Below are 26,650 nucleotides of genomic sequence, written 5' to 3' on the forward strand. Positions count from 1 at the left end.
TTTGAAAAAAATTGAAAGTATAATCTTATTCTAACACTGAGTTGATAATATATATTTATCTTAATTTCAGACCTCTCTGTTGAGACCCAGTCTTGAGACAGCCATATGTCAACCAGGTATCTTCATTTGGATATTCCATAAACAGCTGAAATACAGCATTCTGAATTCATGTCTTCAACTTCTGATCCTGGATATCCTGCATATCCTGCCCTGATTAGTTATACCACACTCACCCAATTACCAAATAAGACACTTAGCCCTCCAACTTCTTTTTACTCACTGTCCTCTACATTGCAGTCTCTAAGTCACACTGACTGCCTTTCTCTGATATTTCTAGAATTCTCCTTGAGGATGTGATAAAAATGAAAATAATATTAACAGCAGTAGCAACAGCATTGACAGTAGAAGTAGTAGCAACAACTCTCATTTATTGAATTCTTGACCATCTAACCTTTACCATGCATACCCCCCTCACAAAGAAAGAACTGAAACATACAGCTAAATGCTAATGCTGATGGTGGTAACTCCTGAATCACAGAATTTCAAATAGTTTTTTTTTACTTCCTTCTTCATAAAGTATGAAGAGCAAAGTAGTCTTTTACATTTTCAAAGTTTGTTTTATTCTAGTGATAATGAAGAATACTAAATGTTTATTTAATAAGTCAATCAACAAATCAAATCTAGGTTACAAATAAAGCATGCTAAAAACAGTAAAGTGGTTTACACTACAAAAAGTCATTTCAAAAAATTTTCTAGCAAGCCTAATATAATCTAATATTCATGGCTATTCTCTCTGTAAAGCTTTAGGTGTTTTCTTGCTCTCCAAATACCAATAGAATAGCCAGCAAACAAAAATCAAAGACTCATAGTCATCAGGTGAATTTTATGTTAATTAAGCCTTATAGCAGGTTATTATTTTCTTTCATAATAGCTAAAATGATTAAGCAAGGAAAGAGATATAGTTAAGAAATTTTAGAGAATGGAGCATAACAAATCCATTCCCTACTTTACCTAGTGTCATAATATAGAAATTTTCTCTATAGACATGAAAACGTTAACTTTTGTTAGAAGCATAGATTTTCTCCTTTTTTTAGAATCTGATTGTCCTGAATTTGAATAATACTTGTCCTCTTTCTAGTTATAACTCTGGGGAAGTTATTCAACCTCACTGAACCTCTGAAAAATGGGATAAATTGTATCTATCTCATAGGGACAGTGACCATATATTCAGGTTTGCCTAAGGCAGTCAGGTTATGCTGGTTATCCCAGAAAAATGATTAACAGTACTCCATTCACTTTCACCAGTGTCCCAATTAGGACAATAAAAATACCCAGTTAACTATTATGGTTTGAACTATGTCCTTCCATTCATATGTTGAAATCCTAACCTTCTCCCTTCAAAATGTGTCCCTGGAAATGGTATTTGAGTAATGGAGTTCCCTACTCTCATCTGATTGGCATCCTTATAGGAAGAGGACCATGCGAAGACGGACACACACAGAGGATGTCATGTAAAGAGCACAGCGATGCTGCCACAAGGCAAAAAACTACCAGAAGCCAGGCCCTACACAGATTCTTCCCTAGTGCCTTCAGAGGAAGTGTGACCCTGCCCACAGCTTGATCTCTGACTTCAAGTCCTCTGAATCCTGAGACGACAAACCATTGTTTAGCTACTCAGTTTGTGGTACGTTGTGACAGCAGTTGTAGCAAACTAATACAGTCACCCGATTCACGATGTTAGCTATTATTATTTTCAGAAAGGTATGTCTACCTCTCTGCTGCCCATGAGGCCTATGCAAACTACCCAGAGGGAAACTGGTACCTCTAGAGGACTGAACTTCTGTCCCATCCCTACTCCAACTCTGAGATCCAGTGACACTGAGCTGGTATGTTTGGGAAACTTGAGGAAGTCCAACTTTACTCATTCATTCTACTCTCCCAGAACAGAACTCCAGTTTTAAAGGATGTCCCTGGGTAAATGGCTTTGATAAACAAAATGCACTTGAAATCTAGAGTGTGTGGTTTAAAAATCAGCCCATACTGTACATGAAACTGCTACATTCTTTACCCATTTGGTTGGAGCACCTTTGCAGGAATCCTGCCCTTAAGACTCTGAGGACAGATTCTCGGTCCCACAGAATCTGAAGCTGCAGGTTACCTGTGTAAGTCAACATGCTAATAACTAATAAAGTCATTCGCCTAATTTTCCTATACTAAAAGGAGCTGTTATTCTTACTTTTTTTTCACATTATGCATATGATAACTTCCTTCATTATTTCAAATTACTGTGATGAATAATCTCTGGGAAACACTTTTGTCTACACATAAAATTATTCTGGAGCAAACAGTGACCAATCTTCAATTTGAGTTAACCCTGAGAATATAAATCTTTCTTTCTTACTTGAACACCCCCAGTATATAGGTTCTGACGTACAATATGAAGCAAATCCAAGGAACTACTATTTTTTTTAAAGATTTCATTTATTTATTTATTTAAGAGATGGGGAGAGTGTTTGTGTATGTGAGTGACAGGAGGGGCAGAGGGAGAGGAAGCAGCCTCCCTGCTAAGCAAGGAGCCTGACATGGGCTTGATCTCATGACCCTAAGATCATGACCTGAGCTGAAACCAAGAGTCAGATGTTTAACTGACTGAGCCACCCAGGTGCCCCTAAAAACTACTATTTTTTTAATATCTCTGATAGATTTAGATATTGTCTTCATTTTGCTCAGGCTAATTAAAATGTTCAAATTTTGACTAACCTGAATATTAATTAATCTAGGAATTAGCTAAAAATTATAGCTAAAAAACAATCTAAATGGAAATAATAGCTGAAACATATAGAACCTCTGTTCTGTTCAGAATGCCTAATGTGCATTAGCAATTTTAATTCTTGCAACCTTATGATCTAGGTATTCTATTCCTAGTTACAAATGAAGAAAGTAAGCCACTGAAGGGATAAGTACTTTGCTCAGGATGACATAGCTATAAAGTGGTGGAATCAGAGTTTTAACCCTTAACTCTTATGTCATTACATAAATTAAAAAAATCAGAGTTTTAACCCTTAACTCTTATGCCATTACATAAATTAAAAAATGGCTAGTATTTTGCATAAATTAGATTAGCCTTTCTAAAGTTTTTGACAAAAACTCGGCTTCTTGTAATAGCAGTTAACATTAACCAGATCTTTCTGGCTGGTAAATTCAAGCATCATTTTACTTATCAAAGCTCTTCAAGAAAAAATAGGGGGCAGGTCAGGAATGTGTGTTGTCTCAAAGCAGGTCCCAAGTGAATGCAAATACTAACACAATATAAAGCTGTGTATTGAGAACTATATATAGGTAGACACCTTCAATATTTAGAAGGTAAATACAATACTGGCAAATATCTATGAGATTTAACTACCAATAGTCAAATTTAATGACCATAGTAGCACAAATAATACTGATGTATACATAATGGCAAAATATTTTTCACTTAACTAAGGAAAATAGATGAGTTCTTTGCAATTGCTTTTTTCTTTAAATTACATTCTGACACCAAGCATTAAAATCCACTCGTGTTTTCTTCAAACATACCAAGGAACAAACAGAAGCACTGATGGCGATTGTAGAAGGTTAATTTTAAGTTGATTTCCAAAGATACCCCAGAGTGGATACTCCATGAAGCTACTTTAGTCATGTATTAAATATTTTTTGAGCACATATCCTCTTCTCATTACTGTCCTGGGCTTTGGGAATGCAGCTGCAAATAGACCACAAAGTCACTGCGTTTTCGATTTTGCTAGTGTAGTGAGAAAGACAAGAAAAAGTAGAGAAAAACCCCAAGATTTTCAGATACTGATAAACTACATGAAGAAAATAAAACAAGGAGATTGGTTTAAGGAAGACCTCTAAGGGAGTGGGCCTAAGGACTGAGCTAAGGTTGTTGTGAAAGGCAAAAACAGTAAGTGAATACCAATGCCAATCCTTGATGTTAACTTCATATGACTGAAGCACACTTTTTTTTTTTTTTAACTCTTCATATTTGAATTAGAATTATTTAAGCTTACTGGGCTTGAAATAAGCGCATCCAAATTCTCACTGCTGGCATATCTGAGATGGGAGTAGCTTAAAAGTATTTGAAATGTGTGGGGAGGAGTGTGAAAAATGTCCAGAAAAGAGCTCCAGACAACTGGAGATGGCCTTCTAGATGCAGCTAGTGATAATGAGAGGGGACACCAGAATGCCACATGGAACACTTATAGAGTCCAGGCTGGCCCTAAAACAAGTTACCCAACTTGAGTCTTTGTAGAAGAAAATGCACTACAACAACAACCATCTGGTGGCAAATATAACTAAAAACAATTGGAAAAAGCAGATTCTAGTTTAATATATGCCATTAGAACAATGATTTATTGATGGTAGCATTGTTTTATGAAATATAATTTCAATTAAAGACATCAGAAAGCACTCTAACCTTCACCAAGGGACTAACATATTAATTTTGAAACAGAATCTTAAAATGCATGAAGGGAGTACACATTAGCATTCATCTCCATGAGAAAAGGATCTTAAAGCCAAGCATCATTGACTACCCATCTATTGCTCCAAACTAATTCAACATTCAACATCTTCACCCAAATTTTTTCTTAAGATCTATGTTTATGTTATATGAAATTAATAAAACAAAATCTTGCAAACCTTGATATTCTTAAATTAGCACCTGGATTTGATTTAAGAAATAAACTTGACCACTCTATAAAGGGGATCAGAGATCAAATTTTGTTTCAAGCTACTAAACATATTGAATACAACACATTTAGCAATAATGACCATGATCAACCTTGAAAATTAAAAAGTGTTAAAATGACTAATGGTTAAAATGATAAATTTTATGTTCTGCTTATTTTACCACAATTTTAAAAGAGAAGTGTAATGCCAACGAGCCCTATGCTTTGAAAGACTTTGTATAAGCAGAAAAGCTTCGATATGTAATGTAAACATTTTAAGAGATTTTGACTAAAATAAAATGGATTATTTTCAGAAAACAGTTAAATAATTTTAACTTTTATTTTGTCAACACATGTTTAAAACCTGTAAGATTTCAGAAAGCTCTCATAGTTTTCTAAAAAGAAAAAAAGATATATACTACAGAAAACATAATTTAAGATGGAATAAAATTAAACTCTCACTTTCAATGACTCCAAATTAAATAATGTTTAAATAATTAATTAAATAATATTTAAATATTTTGGAGCCAGAGTTTTACTTTTTACATTGAGTTTTCCAACAAAAATCAATTTTGGAGAGGGCAATTTTCACCTTGAAAGTGTGTGTTTCATGAAAAGTAAGACGGCTCCATGTTGTTGAACTTCAAAATACAAGCTTTATATAGGAATTCTTTACAACGTTAAATTTGTCTTCCACAATATCATGAGACTGGCTTGTTTTGCTTTTGTGGACTAAGGAAATTGTTACAAGATATCAAAGTGACTTATTCTAAATAAAAATGAAATAAAAATGTAATGGGGCAAGCATCAACCAATCACTTTTCCAATTTCACCATTCCAATTCCACCATTCCAATCCCCTCAATTTATGGAGCATCTAATAAACTAAAACTACACCACAGAGAGAAGTGAAATGCTACCCTGACAGATGGGAGTAGCTCAAGTTCTTCTTGGCACTTTTATATCATTTGAAATACTTCTTTTTTCCTTCTGTAGCAAAAAGAGCCATGAAACCCCACTCACCTCACTGAACCTCACACTGTAACTCTTAGAATTCTCCTATTAATCAAACCCTGCAAAAATCTCACTTGATCTGAAGAAATTAAGTCCAAGGACACTGTCTTTGAAAGAAAAACAAAGTCTGAACTTAACATTTTCTTCTTGAGTATTTACAGAGATACTCTATTTTTAAAAGTTTAAAGAGTAAAATTTACTAAATGCGGAGATCTTTACTTCTCAAAATACTTTTGCCACCTGAATCAAAACAAATCAAGTCTTTTTTTTTTTTAATGCAAGGTTCTATGAGGTTTTTTTTTTACAAAAAAAAAAAAAGTAAAGTAAAAGATGCAGTATTTTCCTTAAGAATCTTACAGTTAACAGTATCCACCCCTCACTTCTGAAAAGAAGCTCAAATAAAGAGCCATAACTATTTATGGGTTGAAGGTAAAATAAAAACTGAGTTTTATAGATGTAAACAAAATAGAATACATGACACAGAATAAAAAAGGACACGAGTTAAAGAATAATTAGAAATATATAATTAGGGGCGCCTGGGTGGCTCAGTGGGTTAAGCCTCTGCCTTTCGGCTCAGGTCATGGTCTTAGGGTCCTGGGATCGAGCCCCGCATCGGGCTCTCTGCTAGGCGATGAGCCTGCTTCCCCTTCTCTCTGCCTGCCTCTCTGCCTACTTGTGATCTCACCTCTCTCTGTCAAATAAATAAATAAAATCTTAAAAAAAAAAAAAGAAATATATAATTAGCTAGGAAAAGAAAGTCAAAGACTCCTGACTCAAGGCTTCAGTTGACCAGGTGTATAAATGATACCCATCACATGTGATTTGTCTGAGGAAGCACACCATCTTCACAAAGTCCTTCATGAGCACACCAACAGAAGCAAAGGGGACTGCTTCACAAACAGGAGAAACATCTGAACGATCCATACACTAGCAAAGTTTTTAATGTTCTGACAAAGAAAGAAAAACTCCTACATGAGTTCTCCCTAATACTGTGTACAGGGACACTGTAATGTAGGTAAGGAGAGAAAGGGAAGGTAATTACTGATTTGGTTTTGTTGGTAGGCAGTCAGACTTCAGTGGGAAAACTAATCCTTTCACCCAGCAGTTCCCCGTGTTTAGGAATTTCTACCAGAAGTTTTATTTAGCCCCATATTTATGAGCATAGTTTGGGAACAGTGATCCTGGGGTGAAGTTCTCTCAGAAGCTGCATTTGGAGGGGCTTTCTGTTAACAGTGCAGGCAAGGAACAATCAAGAGTATATAACTTTGAGCAGCAGGAAGCCCTGAACTCTCCTTACCTCCAAACTAGAAAAGGAATAAAACCTTCTCCAGCCCTGATGCACACTTTGGAGTCGTGGGAAAACAACACACAGAAAAGTTGGTCTCAGGGGAGAAAATGGTAGCAATGGCAAGAGGAAGCTAGTATCAGAGGAAACTCTTGTACTTTTCCTAAACTAAAGGACAATGTTGGTATTCCAAATTTAACAGAGGTAGCTATATAATATTAGGTAGTAATGGATTAATAGATAAAGCTGCTGAGATACAGTTCATGAAACTGGGCCACTTCCATTTTTTAGGAACTCAGTTTAAAAAAAAGGGGGGGGGGACAAAATGGCAGAGGACTAGCAGACTGAAATAAAATCAAGGTCCTAGCAGTTCAGCTAGATAGTTATCAAGCCATTCCAAACACCTACAAACTCAACAGGAGATATAAGAGAAGAAGAGCAGCAATTCTAGAAACAGAAAATAGACCACTTTCTGAAAGGTGAGATATGCGAAGAAGTGAATCTGAAACAACTGGAAGATAGACCGTTGGCAGAGGGGGCAGCTCCCAGCAAGCGGTGGAGAAGCAGAGCACAAAATCAGAACTTTTAGAAGTCTGCTCCATTGAGGGACATCGCCCCAGAGGCTAAGCTGGGGTAGAGCCCTGGTGGGGACAGTGTTGTCTCAGGACCCATGAGGTAACAGAAAGACCAGGGGTGTCTGAGTGTGCCAGAATTCCCAGGTATCAGAGAGGGGAAGCTGACTACAGAGAAGGAGCCAAGGAGAAAGCTCTCAGCTTGGGGTTACCTTAAACTATGATCGAAGGCACAGTGGGCCACTGCACTTCAAGCAGAGAACCCCAAAAGTGGCAGATCTGGAGAGACTCCTCCTTCCTCCTCCAGGAGGAGCAGCACAGGAGCACAAGGCAGGAATCTGCTGGGTTTGGAGACTCCAAATGGGGCAGTGTGCCAGAGACAGAAATACTCGGTCACAGGCTGGGTGAGAACAGAGTGCGCAGGAGACCAGTGAGACCGGAGGGATTGACTGCTTTTTCTGAGGGTGCACTGAGGACTGGGGTCCTGAGCTTTTGGCTCTTCCAGGCCAGAGACTGGGAGGCCACCATCTTCATTCCCATTCTCCAAAGCTGAATGGAAAGTGTTCAGGGAACAAAAGCTCTGAGAGTGAACCCACTCAGATTACTTAGCCTGGCCCTGAGCAAGGGGAGTGCAATTCTGCCTCAGGCGAAGACATTTGAGAATCACTGCAACAGGGCCCTCAACCAGAAGATCAGCAAGAACATCCAGCCAAGACCAAGTTCACCGATTAATGAAAACTGTGGAATGCCAGAGCTGGGGAAAACCACATACAGAATTCACAGCTTTTTCCCCTTTAGTCTTGCAAAGTTAAATATTTTTAATTTTATTTTTTTCTTATTCTATTTTTTTAACTTTTCCTCTTTCCTCTTTCAATGTTTTTTTTTAAATAGTTTATCTTAACAATACCTTAAAAAAAAAACTTTTTAAATTTTCATTATTATACACATAGTTTATCCCTTTATTGTGTTTAACCTTATTTTTGATATACATATACTTCTTTTTCTTTAAAATTTAGGGATACAATTTCTTCTAATACATCAAAATATACCGTAAATCTAGCACATGGCTTTGTTCTAGTCTTCAGCCTGATCACATTCTCTCCTTTTTTTTTCCTTTTTCTTTCTTCTTTTTTTCTTTTTCCAGCCAACTTATCAATTCTTTCTTAGAATCTTTCTTTAATTTTTATCTTTACAATCGTATTCCATCCCTTCATTGTGTTTACCCTTATTGTTGTATATATGTGTTTTTTGTTCTTTAAAATTTGGGGAGATACTTTCTTCTAAGAGAACAGAATACACTCAAAATCAAGTGGGCAGCTCTGTTCTACCCAACAGTCTAAAATATATCCATACATATTTTATAAATATTTTTAATTTTTTCATTATTATTTTTCCCACTTTCTTCTCTCCCCAGTTTTGGGGTCTCTTCAGATTTGGTTAACATACATTTTTCTGGGGTCTTTGTCAGCCTTTTAGTATTTTATTCTCTCATTCATATATTCCTCTCTGGATGAAATGACAAGGCAGAAAAACTCACCACAAAAAGAAAGAACAAGAGGCAGTACCAATGGCTAAGGACCTAATCAATATGGACATTGGTAATACATCAGAACTAGAGTTCACAATGATGATTATCAAGATGCTGACTGGGCTCGAAAAAGGCATGGAAGATATGAGAGAATCCCTTTCTGGAGAAATAAAAGCCCTTTCTGGAGAAACAAAAGTACTAAAATCTAACCAAGTTGAAATAAAAAAAGCTATTAATGAGGCACAATAAAAAATGGAGGCTCTTACTGCTAGGATAAATGAGACAGAAGAATTAGTGATATAGAAGACCAAATGATGGAGAAAAAAGAAGCTAAGCAAAAGAGAGACAAACAAGTACTGGATCACAAGGGGAGAATTTGAGAGATAAGTGATACCATAAGATGAAACAATATTAGAATAATTAGGATTCCAGAAGAAGAAAGAGAGAGGGGGGCAGAAGGTATATTGGAGCAAATTATAGTACAGAATTTCCCAAATATGACAAAGGGAACAAGCATCAAAATCCAGGAGGCAAGAGAACCCCCCTCAAAATCAATAAAAATACATTCACACCCCGTCATCTAAAAGTAAAACTTACAATTTTTAGTGACAAAGAGAAAATCCTGAAAGCAGCTTGGGACAAGTCCATAACATACAATGGTAGAAATATTAGATTGGCAGCGGACTTATCCACAGAGACCTGGCAGGCCAGAAAGAACTGGCATGATATATTCAGAGCATTAAATGAGAAAAATATGCAGTCAAGAATACTATATCCCCCTAGGTTTTCTTTGAAAATAGAAGGAGAGATAAAAAGCTTCCAGGACAAACAAAAATTAAAGGAATTTTCAAACACCAAACCAACACATACAGGAAATATTGAAAATGTTCCTCTAAGCAAAGAGAGAGACTAAAAGCAATAAACCAGAAAGGAAGAGTGACAATATACAGTAACAATCACCTTATAGGCAATACAATGGAAATAAATTCACATCTTTCAATAGTTACCCTGAATGCAAATGGGCTAAATGCCCCAATAAAAAGACACAGGGTAGGGGCACCTGGGTGGCTCAGAGTGTTAAGCCTCTGCCTTCGGCTCAGGTCATGGTCTCAGGGTCCTGGGATGGAGCCCCGTGTCAGGCTCTCTGCTCAGCGGGGAGCCTGTTTCCCCACTTCTCTCTGCCTGTCTCTCTGCCTACTTGTGATCTCTCTGTGTGTGTCAAATAGATAAATAAAATCTTAAAAAAAAAAAAAGACACAGGGTATCAAAATGGATATAAAAACAAGACCCATTGATATGCTGTCTACAAGAAACTCATTTTAGACCCAAAGACACATCCTAATTGAAAGTGAGGGGATGGAAAACAATTTACCATGCATATAGACATCAAAAGCAAGCTGGGGTCGCAATCTTTATATCAGATAAATTAGATTTTAAGCCAAAGCCTATAATAAGAGATGAGGAAGGACACAATATCATACTTAAAGGATCAATCCAACAAGAAGATCTAACAATTGGAAATATCTATGCCCCTAACAAGGGAGCAGCCAATTATATAAACAAATGAATAACAATATCAAAGAAACACATCAACAGTAATACAATAATAGTAGGGGACTTTAACAGCCCCCTCACTGAAATGGACAGATCATCCAAGCAAAAGATCAACAAGGAAATAAAGGCCTTAAATGACACACTGGACCAGATGGACATCACAGATATATTCAGAACATTCAATCCCAAAGCCAAAAAATACACATTCTTCTCTAGTGCACATGGAACATTCTACAGAAGAGATCACATCCTGGGTCACAAATCAGGTCTCAACTGGTACCAGAATATTGGGATCATTCCCTGAATATTTTCAGACCACAATGCTCTGAAACTAGAACTCAATCACAAGAGGAAAGTTTGGTATCTTCTTTGCAGAAATGTCTGTTCATGTCTTCTGCCCATTTCTTGATTAGATTATTTGTTCTTTGGGTGTTGAGTTTGATAAATTCTTTATAGATTTTGGATACTAGCCCTTTATCTGATATGTCATTTGCAAATATCTTCTCCCATTCTGTCAGTTGTCTTTTGGTTTTGTTAACTGTTTCCTTTGCTGCGCAAAAGCTTTTGATATTGATGAAGTCCCAATTGTTCATTTTTGCTCTTGCTTCCCTTGTCTTTGGCGATGTTCCTAGGAAGAAGTTGCTGCAGCTTAAGTCAAAGAGGTGTTTTCTGTGTTTTCCTCAAGGATTTTGATGGATTCCTTTCTCACATTGAGGTCTTTAATCCATTTTTGTGTGTGGTGTAAGTAAATGGTCCAATTTCATTTTTCTGCATGTGGCTGTCCAATTTCCCCAACACCATTTGTTGGAGAGATTGTCTTTTTACCATTGGACATTCTTTACTGATTTGTCGAAGATTAGATGACCACAGAGTTGAGGGTCTATGTCTGGGCCCTCTATTCTGTTCCATTGATCTATGTGTCTGTTTTTGTGCCAGTACCATACTGTCTTGATGATGACAGCTTTGTAATGGAGTTTGAAATCCAGAATTGCGATGCCACTAGCTTTGGCTTTCTTTTTCAATGTTCCCGTAGCTATTTGGGGTCTTTTCTAGTTCCACACAAATTTTAGGATTATTTGTTCCATTTCTTTGAAGAAAGTTGATGGTATTTTGATAGGAATTGCATTAAATGTGTAGATTGCTTTAGGTAGCATAGACATCTTCACAATATTTTTTTTTCCAATCCATGAGCATGGAACATTTTTCCATTTCTTTGTGTCTTCCTCAATTTCTTTCAGGTGTATTCTATAGTTTTCTGAGTATAGATTCTTAGCCTCTTTGGTTAGGTTTATTCCTAGGTATCTTATGGTTCTGGGTGCAATGTAAATGGGATCAACTCCTTAATTTCTCTTTCTTCTGTCTTGCTGTTGGTGTATAGAAATGCAACTGATTTCCGTGCATTGATTTTAGGTCCTGACACTTTACTGAATTCCTGTATGAGTTCTAACAGTTTTGGGGTGAAGTCTTTCTAGTTTTCCACATAAAGTATCATATCATCTGCAAAGAGTGAGAGTTTGACTTCTTTCTTTGCTGATTCGGATGCTTTTTATTTCTTTTTACTGTCTGATTGCTGAGGCTAGGACTTCTAATATTATGTTGAATAGCAGTGGAGATCGTGGACATCTCTGTTGTGTTCCTGACCTTGGGGGGAAAGCTCTCAGTTTTTCTCCATTAAGTATGATATTCACTGTGGTTTTTTTCACAGATGGCTTTAATGATATTGATGTATATACCCTATATCTCTACACTGTGGAGAATTTTGATCAAGAAAGGATGCTGTACTTTGTCAAATGCCTTTTTCTGCATATATTGAGAGTATCATATGGTTCTTATTCTTTCTTTTATTAATGTATTGTATCACATTGATTGATTTGCAGATGTTGAACCAACCTTGCAGCCCATGAATAAATCCCACTTGGTTTTGGTGGATAATCCTTGTAATGTACTGTTGGATCCTACTGGCTAGTATTTTGGTGATAATTTTTGCATCCATGTTCACCAGGGATATTGGTCTGTAATTCTCCTTTTTGAAGGGGTCTTTGTCTAGTTTGGGGATCAAGATAATGCTGGCCTCATGAAACGATTTTGAAAGTTTTCCATCCATTTCTATTTTTTGGAACAGTTTCAAAAGACTAGGTATAAATTCTTTAAATGTTTGGTAGAATTCCCCTGGGAAGCCGTCTGGCCCTGGGCTCTGGTCTGTTGGGAGATTTTTGATGACTGCTTCAATTTCGTTACTGCTTATGGGTCTTCCATTTCTTCCTGGTTCATTTTTGGCAGTTTAATGTGCCTAGGAATGCATTCATTTCTTCCATATTATCGAATTTACTGGTATAGAGTAGCTCAAAATATGTTCTTATAATTGTTTGTATTTCTTTCGTGTTGGTTGTGATCTCTCCTCTTTCAGTCATGATTTTATTAATTTGCGTACATTCTCTTTTGTTTTTTGTCAGTCCAGCCAGGGGTTTATCAATCTTATTAATTCTTTCAAAGAACCACCTCCTATTTTTATTGATCTGTTCTACTGTTCTTTTGGTTTATAGCTCTTTGATTTCTGCTTTGATCTTTATGATTTCTCTTCTCCTGCTGGGTTTAGGCTTTCTTTGCTGTTCTTTCTCTAGCTCCTTTAGTGAATGGTTGGGTTGTGTATTTGAGACTTGTTTCTTGAGAAAGGTTTGTATTTCTTGTTTCTTGAGAAAGGTTTGTATTGCTATGTACTTTCCTCTTAGGATCGCCTTAGCTGCATTCCAAGGATTTTGAACAGTTGTGTTTTCATTTTCATTTGTTTCCATGTATTTTATTAATTCTTTAATTTCCTGGTTGACCCATTCATTCTTTAGTAGGATGCTCCTTAGCCTCCACATATTTGAGTTCTTTCCAACTTTCTACTTGTGACTGAGTTCTAGTTTCAAAGCACTGTGGTCCAAAAACATGCAGCGAATGATCCCAATCTTTTGGTACTGGTTGAGACCTCATTTGCAACCCAGGATGTGATCTCTTCTGGAGTATATTCCATGTGCAATATAGAAGAATGTGTCTTCTGTGGCTTTTTGATGGAATGTTATGAATATGTCTTGATATCTATCTAGTCCAGTGTGTCATTTAAAGCCTTTACTTCCTTGTCGATATTTTGCTTAGATGATCTGTCCATTTAAGTGATGGGGGTTAAAGTCATCTACTATTACTGTATTACTGTTAATGTGTTTCTTTGATATTGTTATTCATTTGTTTATATAATTGGCTGCTCCCATGTTAGAGGCATACATATTTCCAATTGTTAGATCTTCTTGTTGGATAGACCCTTTAAGTATGATATAGTGTTCTTCCTCATCTCTTATTATAATCTTTGGTTTAAAATCTAGTTGTCTGATATAAGGATTGCCACCCCAGCTTTCTTTTGATGCCCATCAGCATGGTAAATTGTTTTCCACCCCTCACTTTCAATTGGGAGGTGTCTTTGGGTCTAAAATGAGTCTCTTGTGGACAGCATATCGATGGGTCTTGTCTTTTTATACAATCTGATACCCTGAGTCTTTTGTTGGAACATTTAACTCATTTACCTTCAGGGAAACTTTTGAAAGATATGAATTTAGTGCTATTCCAACACTAATATATTCTAAATGATCCCTCTTTTTAGAGTCTTTATTTCACTACTTCATTTGGTTCATAATACTACATTCTAAGACCAATGTCACTCCCTCACTCTTCCCTCTGTGCCTCTATCCACCCTCTGACAAACCCTGACATAACCATTATAGCTTTTGCATTAGAAACTAGGGTCTTGGATATTTTTGAAAAAAATACTTAAAAGTAAATTATAATACTGTCAATGAAAATCAAAACGGATATTTTCCCTCTCTCTCTTTTAAGTTGTTATATGCACTTGTCACTAACCTCCCAAATCAACCAGGGGAGCAAAGTACAGAAAGAGAAAAAAGAATAGGAAAGAAACACTACATTCACACTGATGTGATCAGTGTTCAAAAATTATCTGAAATGTAAAAATAACATGAAGAACAAAAATCATGTAGTTCAAGACTTTACAAATGACTTCTTAGGGAAAATGTAAGGCTCTGAAAGTGTGATGCTGAGACTATCATCAGATTCTACACTCTGTGAAGATTCTACACTCAACTCTTCTGTGAATTCTTAGTTTATCCGCAGGTAAGAGACCATTCAATATGACCTAATGTTAGTAATTAACCATTTAGAAAATAAATATAGCAAAATAAGCTTCCTCTCAATACAGGCAAGTTATCTTATAAAAATGTGATAAACATGCATTAAATTTTCATTTGTGTTCACAATGACTTTGGTAATTGTCTATTTTTATTTATTAATAATTGTCATATTGTCTTATTGTTGTTTATAATTATAGCTACCATTTTTATAATTTTGAACAAATATTCTAAGAAGAATGAATAAATTCCTTTAGAAAAAGAATTAGAAAAACAATGGCTAAAATCCAAGTATAACCAAATTATACTATACTTATTCTTTATTTCTAAGCTGATCACACATATTTACTAAAAAAAAAATAACTATTTCTTAAGACAATGATTTATTACTATAGCCAAACAATAGTGTGCAAGCAAGCCTAGAACAGAAGGGCCAACACAGCCGGTATCTATTAACACGAAAAGTTGGTTGGAACTGTAGGCAAGTAATTAACCTTCTGGCCCAGAGCTTTAAAACCCCAAAAGCAGTTCCTAGAATTTCTTTCATAATTTATGAACAACTGATGGAATTTATGTCACAGTGCATGGATTCCCTTGCAGAATTAACCCCAGCTCTCAATGACCCTAAGAAGCTATAAACCTACTATTTCGGCTGACCCACAGAGTGCCATCCCTGTCACTGTAGCAGAGGAAATCGGATGATAAATTACAGAGCTGCCTGCCAGGCACAGACCTAAACATTTCACCTTCAATGATAGCAACAGCAAAACACACTACATGCATCCTCAGTCACCCCAAACCAGCCATGTCTGACAGCAAACCCTCCTCTATGTTCTACAGATGATCTATATTCTGCTGCTAAAGGTTATAAAAAGATGATGATGATGACACTGGGAACAGAAGGTCAGACCATATATCAAGGGAGGTTGCATACCTGTGGTTAAATATGGGCAGGAATAAGGAAGACAAAGCAAACAGCAGCCGTGGCAGCAACAGCTCACATATCACATGCACATACTGTGCTAGGCACTGGCAAGGTTTCTTGACATAGACTTTTCATTTGTTCCCCAAAGCAATGCCATGATGCTGGGACTCTTTTTCTTTTTTTTTTTTTTCCTTTTTCAAGATTTTTATTTATTTATTTGACACTGAGAAAGTACAAGCAAGGGGAAACAGCAGGCAGAAGGAAAGAGCAAAGCTGACTCTGCTAAGCAGGGAGTCCTATGTGGGGCTCTATCCTAAGACCATGGGATCACAACCTGAGCAGAAGGCAAATGCTTAACCAAGTGAGCCACCCAGGCATCCCCACTGGATCTGTTCTTACCCCTGTTCTTTAGATGAGGAAACTAAGCTTTGAAAGGTTAAGCAATTTACTATAAAGCTCACACAGGGAGGAAATGAGTAAAATGGAATTTGAAAGCCTAGCTTATGACTCCAGGATCCACACTTCGGATATAAACTAGGTATTAAATACCGAGAAGTGGAGATAGCTGACTTTGTAGTGGGAAAGTTTCTCCATAAGTGGAATTAAATAACAAACTACAGATCTCAGGGTTCCAAGTCAAGATTAGTAACCTCAACTGATTGCTATATCAGTAAGATACTATCATCAAAAATTATGGAAAGAATGTATATAATTCTACAGTAAGTTCAAGAGTAACAGTAAAAATCAGAATGGAACTAAAAATATTAGGAAAGTGTACATTGAACAAAGTTGAAGCCTTAGTTTAGCTCTAAAGGAACAATATACAAGTAGTATAACCTTAGCAAATCACTACATTTTGTGGGTTCAATGAAGAGACATGAACTAGAAATTTATGAAATTCTTTTCTATTTTAAAAGTGAAGAGTACTGTATTTTAATAATCTATAAAAGCAAACGCTTTTAGAGAAAAGCCTTGAGCACACTTGCAGTGCATGTTCTTATTCTAATCATCTAATCATGAAGAATGAATGGACTTCAGAAGGTAAATACAGGGTTTGTAAGAGATAACATTTTCAAAGTTAATGGAAAAAAACCCCGCAAAGTTTTGCCAGACTTCACCATAGCAGTACAAAATGGAGGTAATTGGAAGGAGAGAGAAAAGGAGGGAAAGAAGGTGAAGTGAGGATACAACTGGTTGATTACTTAAGGTAGTAAAGGATAAAACCAATCAAAATGTGAATTGGAGAAGTTTTAAAAAATTTTTTTAAAGCACTCTTAACAAAAAATTACAATAGAGATATCAATACTAAGACTCCTCCCAGAACTAACAGCAGTAAGCCAATAGCTATGTTCTCACTGTCTTATAGAATGGCCATTAGTCAGGAACCAATAAAATAAGACCTGTTCTGAGAAAATTCATATGAAGGAAACTGCCTTTAATCCTCCACAAAGCAATACCATCACTATACTAAATAGGAAATGATAAAAGATACCAATTGGCAAACTGGAAGGAAGAAACACAGACAGGAGACCTGTTTTCTCTTCATAAAATGTAATGTTATTTGATGTTATACAAAAGAGAGAATTACCTTCCCAAAATATTGTTGGACACTTTGAATACTACAAAAACAAAATGAAATTGGCACCTTCAACATAATGGGAAAATCATAAAAAGAATATTATCTCTATAAAAATCCTATCACATTGCACTGTATTCAATGTACATCCACTCACTAAAAATCCCAACTACCCATAATCATTTCCTAGAAATTAAAAAAAAAAAAAAAAGTAATCCGTCCAACTAGATGACTTTCTGAAAAATGTCAAACTATATAAACATCAAATGGTTTTCTGGAAAACAAATCTATGGAGACAGTAAAATGATCAGTGGCTGCCAGGCATTGAGGGTGGGGGATAAATAGGCAAAGCACAGAGGATTTTTAGGGCAGTGAAGTACTCTGTATGATATCATATTGATGAAGACACATTACACATTTGTCCAAACCCACAGAATGTACATCAAGAGTGAACCATAATGTAAGCTATAGACTTTGGGTGACTAAAATGTGTCAATGTGGGTTCATCAATTATAACACATATCACTTTGGGGATGTTGATAACAGAAGAGGGTATACATGTGGAGGAAGGGAGTAGGTGGGACTATCTCTGGATCTTCCCCTCATTTCACCGTGAACCTAAAACTCTAAAATATATAGATGTTTATATCTATATTATTATAATTATACACATAATATGTAATTATATATATTTTTATATATGTAAATAAATAATATTAAATATATTTATATCCATTTATAGATAAATATATTCTAAAAATAAGGCAAATCTAAAAAATCTGGAATTAAATTTAATTATCATTTTCTCTGTATGTTATTGCCCCCTATAAAGGTGACTCAGGAGAAAATGAACACGTGAATGCAAAATACACACACACACACACACACACACACATACCCCTTCCATTTCACTCTAAAAGATAAAATTTTCATACTACTAAAATATGTGACTTTTAGAATTCCATTGGTCTTTTATACTGGAGACTTAAAGAATGTGTGTAATTCTTGTAATTATAACAACTGTGTAGTGGCTGTTTAGCAAAAAAGAAGAGATAATACAAGTATAAAATAAAACAGAATAAAATAAAATAGTCAAAAGATTTGGGTCTTACTACCTTGACTCAATAGGTCATTTACTTCTCTGAATCTCATCTTCCTTAACTAGAAAATGAGAATGATCTTAGAAACCTATCACACTTACTGTGAAGGATTAACTCAGATATTTGAAAGAGCGTCTCTCCTTCAATAAACTTGATTAAAAGCCCGAGACTGATCTGCCCTGCCCTTCAGCTCAGAATCCAGTCATGGAGCAGATATGCAAAGTAAGTATGATATCATAACTGAAAAGAGATGTTTATATATAGTAAGCAATGGAATCCCCAAATCTCTACTAGATGAGAGGCTATGGAGAGCAAGAGACTATAATATCCTACACAATTGTTTGTAATTATTCCAGTTCCTGTATAGTGGACCTTGTCAAACAAAATGGATAGGGTATTTGTCAGGACCAATTTCCTCTACCTTTTTTCTAATAAGAATTTTAAAAACTAGGCAAGTCCAAGTTAAAAAGAATCATGGTAAGTTTTTAGAGGTGGTTGGCCAAATATTGTTCTTTATTCCTTCATTTAAGCATGGTAATTTTACATATATTGGTGAGCTAAATCTTAACTATTAGTTAACCATGACATTAACTGTTATTTATTATACAACTGTTTACAACCGATAGCATGATAAAGCAATGGGGTAAAGAACAGAAAGGAGAGCAAATCATTTTTTCATAAATTAACTATACAATCATAGAATTCACTTTGAGAAATGTCTTTGATTGTAACATTTCTCAAAGTGAATTCTATGATTGTATAGTTAATTTATGAAAAAATGATTTTATGGTCAATTAAATTTAGATTAAAATCCAGGACTTCTCCCTATGAAGCCAGCATTCTTTCCACCACCCCACAGGTACAATAATTGTTTGTAGTTTCTTTCATTTATTCAAGAAGCATTTGCTAGTTTCTTTCTCCATGCCAGGCATAGTAAACGAGTTATCAGATATGGGCAGAGAACTTACGAATGACTGAAGAAGTATGAGCACTTGGAAGTGTGCTGTGTTGAGAGAAGTACAAGACAGAGCATACCCACCTAACGTGGTGGGAGTGAGGGATGGTCACGTGACATATCATGGAGAAAGTTACATTTACTTGTAGACTTGGGAAAAGTGAAAGAAGCCTAATAAGTGAGCCTGGAATGTCAAATGGAAGAGGAATTAATAACTGATGAGTCTCGTGATAGGTAAGGGACACTCATTTTGTAGAAAGCCAGGGTAAACCACGAGATTTATAGTCAGATAACAGCGTGACTGGGTAAGCCTTACCAACTCTTTAAGCCTTCTTCTGTAAAAAACAGATATACTTTACAATGTATTTAAAAAAAAAAAACTTCTAAAGACTCTACGCCAATAGCAAATTTCATGGAATTCTCTTTTTGAGATGACTAAGCATGCCGTAATGAAGTTCTGCTTCTTCAGAAGAATCTGAGTTTTCTGAGTGACATGACTCTAAGTGATGAAACAGAACAATAGAAAGTCTGTTTATATTTAAAAAATAGAAGTCTTCCTGTTGAAAGAACTAGGCTTTGAGGGACATTCGAACAAGATGTAAGCTGTGAAGCTGGATGTTCAGGAAACAGTTCTTAGCAGCACTTGGCTGGCATATGCATACACTCATTTGTTCTTACTGGAATAGAACACTCCCACTTTTAATTACGAAAATTTTTAAACAGGCAGAAAAATTGGAAAAATAGTACAATAAGCCATATATATCCTCACTTGGGTTTAATGTCACCATATTTGCTTCCTCACTCTCATTTGTCCCTTTTTAAAATATATTTTTGCACTTTTTTTGCTGCTTCATTTGAGAATCAGACGCAGAAACATGTCATATCTAAATAATTTATTTTTTCTTATTTATTCTTATTTACTTTTTAAGATCTTATTTATTTATTTGACACAGAGAAAGCAGGAGAGCACAGGCAGGGGGAGCAGGAAAGGGAGAGGGAGAAGCAGACTCCCCACTGAGCAGGGAGCCCAGGTGAGCCTCAATCCCAGGATCCTGGGATCATGACCTGAGCCAAAGGCAGACGCTTAACAACTGAGCCACTCAGACATCCCAGATCTAAATAATTTAGCATAAATCTAATAATAGCAGGTACCTGTATAATCATAATGTTAATATATTTTAAATATCTTATTAGACAAGAAACTTATTATGTGAAGACACAGAAAATCTTCAAGAAAATTCAAGTTGTCCATATTGATAATAAGAAGAAATAACCAGTTAATGATTTAGCATTTAACCTCTAAGGCCTTTATATATAAATATATTATCCTTACAAAAATATACCATTTTGTTTTTGTAACTTATATTTCTTTTCATGGTAACTAATACATGATGTACTAGTATATCATATTGCTCTTATTGCTTACAGTATATTCTAATTTATAGATATACCGTAATTTATTTAACCAGTCTTCTCAATGTTGAATTTGTAAGCTCTATTTCCATTTTTTTCCCCACTGTTATCAACAGCTCTTCAAGGAACAGGAGACTGTTCTTTTTTTTAAACAAATTTTATTGCCTATGATCTTCTTATGGACTTAGAAATCAGACATACTATGGGTTTATGCCTAATAAGGAAGATAAAAAGCCAAGGACTACTTTTGATGTGACAAGGTAAATTAAACTTTTAAGAGGTTATCCTGGAGAATATTACAGTTTAATTTTAAGAAAGAAGTTGGTGAGAAACACATAGTTCAGAATTTAAAACACCACTAAAAATAATTTTTCCAACCAAGTCCTTCTTTCAACATTTATTAACCAAAAAGTTCTGGTTAATCAGGAACACAGACACCTAAATGCATTTTTTCCAACAAAAATGCATTTTTCAGGGTAATACATTTTTTAAAAATCCCGTGATTATTTATGCCAGACAACACGATAGTAAATTAGCTTCTTATCAACAGTCAATCAAGATTATGTTTATAAATTATTAAAGTTTCAGTATATTTAATGATTTAGGATCTTGATAAACTTGAAAGAAAGGAAAAGGAAAGATATTGAACATAATATTCTCAGGATGATATCCTGTAAGAAGGAAAAACCTAAGAAAAGGAGAGAACAATAATATAAGAAATTATATCAATCACTTGTTTCTTCTATACAATCAGGACATGGTGCCAAGTCTCTGGCATGATTTTAAGTCCATCGGCCCTCAACATGGCTCTCTACCACTCTTTTCCATTTGCTTCTCTCTTTTCTTTTTGTTTTTCTCTGCTTCTGTTTTGGTCCTCAAAACTTCACTTTCCCTGGATACTTCTAAGCAAGAAGACCTCCCTTATCTCATTAGGATATCCATTATTCTACATTCATCCTGTATAATGTTTGATATGTTCTAGGTTATAGGTTTCATTTAAAAGTATTGAAGAGGCCACGCTAAGATTACAAATACTGCTTTGATGTTATGTCTTTTAGCTTTAGCCAAAAAATTTCCAGAATAAGAAATCATGTTCCACTGCTGTCCTTTCCTCTGCCTATGTGTAATAACTGTACTATTGATTCTTTGGCCTAAGTAAGCTAACATTTCCTCACCCACAAAATAGTTACTATGCTAGACTTCTACTGCCTGAGGTTCTGGGAGTACAGTGATAAAGTCAAATACTCTCCCTCTTGAATAGGAAGCTTCAGCAATGTAATCCAGTTACATTTTATCATGTACAGTCCAGCTATTGAAAACCATTAAGATTCAGGTAAAATAATCTGGCTATCAATATTTAGAGTATTTTTTCAAGTTTTTTTGTCTACATGATAGACAAAATCCAGACAAGGTTCTGTCAAGAATATTTAATTGTTTAAATATATTTGCTAATGACATATCCAATTCGGGATTAGTATCCAAAATATGCTAAGAACTCATACAACTCAAGACCAAAACAACAAATAATCCAATTAAAAAATTTGCAGAAGACATAAACAGGCATTTTTCCAAAGAAGACATCCAGATGGCCAACAGACACATGAAAAGATGCTCAACATTACTCATTGTCAGGAAAACGCAAATCGAAACCACAATGAGATATCTCACATCTGTCAGAATACCTAGTATCAAAAAGACTAGAAATAACAAGTGGTGGTGAGACTGTAGAGAACGGGGAACCCTCGTATACTTATTGGTAGGAATGTAAATTGATACAGCTATTCTGGAAAACAGTTTGGAGGGTCCTCAAAAAAACTTAAAATGGAAGAACCATATGATCCAGTAATTGCACTTCTGGGTATTAACCCAAAGAAAACGAAAACACAAATTCAAAAAGATGTATGCACCTCTATGTTTACTGCAGCATTACTTACAAGGGCCAAGATATGGAGGCAACACAATGTAAATATCTATTGACAGATAAATGGATAAGAGAAATGTGGTATATATACACGATGGAATATGACCTAACTATAAAAAGGAATGATATCTTGCCATTTACAAGAGTATGGATGGACCTAGAGGATATTAAGCTAAGTAACTAAAAGACAAATACCCTACAATTTCACTTATATGTGGAATCTGAAAAACCAACAAACAAAAAAAACCCAAATACCGCCACCAACAACAAAAAGTCAAACAGACTCATAGATAACTAACTAGTGATTGCCAGAGAGGAAGGTAGTGGGGGATGGGTGAAATAGGTGAAGAAGATAAGGGAACAAACTTCAGTCACAAAATAAATCACAGGGATAAAAAGTACAGCGTGAGAATATAGTCAATAATACTGTAATAACTTTGTACAGTGACAGATGGTATGTTAGACTTATCCTAGACTTACCATGGTGAGCTTTTTATAATGCATATAATTACCAGATCACTATGTTGTATACCTGAAACAAATATTCTATGTCAACTATACTTCAGTTAAAATTTTTAAAAAGAATATTTAGTTGTTTATTCAGGCTTCACTAGGGCACAGCCCTCTTTCATGGGAGAAATTGCACAAAATGTCAGAAGAAATCAAGGGAGGATCCCTTTAGGAAATAATCCATGGCATACTGGACATCATGGTTGCATCACCCTCATATCCAATAAAATCCTACAGCGTCCAGGCAATATTCCAAGAACTTTCTAAATTTAAAAAAGCCACATTTGATGTCAGTTAAAGGAAGGAATTTTGAGAGGAGGCCCTTAGCCTTCTATAAAAAGTCAAACTGCTATTCCCTATTCCTCTATTAGAACAGAATATACAGTAAATCACAATTATATCACAACCAGACATTAGCCAAATTATTTCCATTTCAGATATTTAACTTAACTGAGAAAGTAAACTTATTTAAAATTTTTCTCCAGTAAGGGACGGGATTCTATAAAATTTGAAGGAAGAGAAAACAGCTAAGACTATATTTCTGGTTTTAAAAGAATGTGATTTAAGTTGTTTTTATCACCAAATACAATCTACATACCTGTGTGGCTACGGATATGAACTCTCAGTGTACCACTGCTGGCAAATTTCTGGCCACAATATGGGCAGATTTTCTCCTTTTCTCCTGTATGTGTCTAAATGGAAAGGAATAAAAAGGGTCGAGGATAAATATAAAGAATTAGGTAAAAATGATTAAGTGCCTCTGACAATGGTAAATCCTTTTTTTCCAGGATTATGTTTCATTAAAATGATTTAGTATCACAATGAGATTTTAAACAATTTATCATGAGTATTCCCACTGGTTCAGAAAAAAAAAAAACAAAAAAAAAACCCAAAACCTTAGACTCATGCATTAGTGCTAATTTGAAAATAATTCTGCAGTTTACTTTTTAAGCCTTTATGGAGCCCCCAAGTAAAAACAATTAAGTTATACAAAACCAGTATATGCTGGCAAAACCACATAATCAAAATGGGGTTACAGCTGCCCTTGACTGCTGCCAAGAAACACTTCCTTAGAAGCATTTTTCACATTCTTTGTGTGTATTTAGCTCTTGAGGACAGAATTAATCTCAATAAAGTAATCTGTTATTTGCATTACGCTTGCCTGACTGGATTGATTTTATGACAAAGCAGAAAGAAATATAAATCTGACTTGATCTTGAAAATCAGCAGGTGTTAATTGAGCAGTCAATTTGAAAGAACATCCTTGCCCTCAACATACCTTTAATCTCAGCATAAAACAACCACACAAGGAAAGGTGAATATGTATCATCAAAAGTGAATTTTGACAGAATGTTAGAGAGTTTAAAGAAAAGAGCAAGCTCTCCCAAAAAAAGGAGACAGATGGAGCTTTTTAAACTTGTCTCGCAATCTCATCAGGATACCTTATTCTACCAGCATCCAAAACAGGTCATTCCAATAAATGAGAGGTCAGAGCTACTTTTCAAGTCACATTGTTTTTCAAACTTAGGAGAAGGGGAAAAGAAGGGAGAAGAGGGAAATTACTTCAGATATCTGCACACTGTCAGTGACACTTTTTAAATTTTTTTTTAATTTCAATGATGACCTACACATTAATGAAAGCACACAGCAGATCAACTGGGTTACTACCACAACACAGAGTTTCTAGGCCTGTGTTTGCATTAGGTTTGTGCAAATTACTGGCATTGCCATGGGCTAATGTAAAAAGAATGGGAAAGTTTTTTTGTTTTTCTTTTTTTTAAATATGTTCCCAGAAGGGACACACTGGCAAGGATAGAGTGAAAGGAGTAGGGCAGTCTCATCTCAGAAAACCACCAATGTAGCAAAACATTCTCCATATTAATTGCTAACTTTAATATAATTAGTTTCATAGCCTTATTGGTATTTAATTTGGAAATTTCCACATTTGAATTATAATATGCATCTGGATAGACACTATTGTATTTGTGGTTTTTAAAACAGTTATAAACTAAATACCTTAGTCAACATCAGTGTCCTTTTAAATATTTTTCCATTGAAAATGATTTACATTATATTCAAATTTCAGAACTGCGATGCTAGCCAATGACACTGGCTACAACAGACATCTCCTTGATTCTCCACTTGGCAGGCACTTAACTTTCCATTTTCACTCTAAGTTCTTATACAAAACAGTTATACATTCTTTATAGTAAGAGCCGTTACTCCCATGGTTCCCATTATGGCTCATTTTAAAGGAAATGGTATAGCATTTTAACATAGAGCAGACCTATATATTCTTCTCATTCCCTGAGAGAAGGGGCAAGATACATCAATTCTTTCTTGACTAGTGTACGGTTGCTTAGAAATTGTGTATATCTATTATTAAAACATTGGATTATTCCAAAGAGGCAACTACCAATTTATTTATTGTATCTTTATAAAATCCACAGAATTTCTTTTGCTGCTACATAAGTATTTCATTGCTCACTTACATGACCTGGTACAAGTTTCAAACCAAACAACATTCAGTCAACAATAGTGAAAAGAACTAAAATGCTTCTTTGGTTTAATTCAAAAATATATCTTATTATTAGGTATGGAATTTGGTTAACTGGTTTTAAAAGACACTTAAGGTATAACACTAAAATATCTTAAATATAGATAAGAAAGCATGGAAACAGATCACTATGACAATATTGGTAAATGTATGAGACAAACACAAACAATGCTCTGCCACGACAATCTGTGATTGTGGACAAACAACTATTATCTCTCTTGAAAACTCACTATTTTTTCCCAGGTTGATTCAACAAGACACAAATTTATTAAATTCATACAAAAAAAATAATTCAAGCAAAGAAAGGTGAAAGACTATCCTCTCCAGAAATTTGAAAAGAAGAGACAATATTATTACTGAACATTAAAGAAACAGGTAATGAACAATTCAGTCCTTTGACACAGCCACACTAAAGACAGGTACCAAAATAAAATTCACACTGAAATACGAGTCACTTGCTCATATTCACTTAGCAGTGCACACTAAACAGCCGTATCTATGACACTTCATAGTCATTTCTAAAGTCAACATTAAAATCTATAATGGTGTTTGTTACATATGAACATTGCTATTTTTGAAAATACCCTTAAAATGTACTTACAAACCAAATAAATATAACCTCTTGACTTGCTTAATTAGCATAACATGAAAAAGATAACCTCCAAATCACTGTAAGAACCTCATTTTATTTGAGTTAAGCAAATACTTATCAGGTCCCTCTTCTGTACCATAACTTCCCTAGGCCTAGAGATACAAGATGAAGAACAGTTCCAATCCTAGAAAAGAGCTCAATCCAGTAACTTGTCAATAAACACCTGAATCAGCTCTGAAAAATAAAATTAAGGCACTGATCA

At 35.2% G+C, this 26,650-nt stretch overlaps 1 protein-coding gene across 1 annotated transcript in view; it reads right to left on the reverse strand.

Moving 5' to 3' along the window:
• Positions 1 to 26,650, reverse strand: part of PRDM5 (PR/SET domain 5) — a 219,983-nt gene that overhangs the window by 48,015 nt on the left and 145,318 nt on the right. Inside the window, exon 13 of the mRNA XM_059377917.1 lies at positions 23,838 to 23,931. Coding sequence (XP_059233900.1) covers positions 23,838 to 23,931 — 94 coding nt within the window. The remainder of the gene's footprint in view (positions 1 to 23,837; positions 23,932 to 26,650) is intronic.

Source organism: Mustela nigripes, chromosome 1, assembly GCF_022355385.1.
Source record: "Mustela nigripes isolate SB6536 chromosome 1, MUSNIG.SB6536, whole genome shotgun sequence".
Classification (NCBI taxonomy): Eukaryota; Metazoa; Chordata; class Mammalia; order Carnivora; family Mustelidae; genus Mustela; species Mustela nigripes.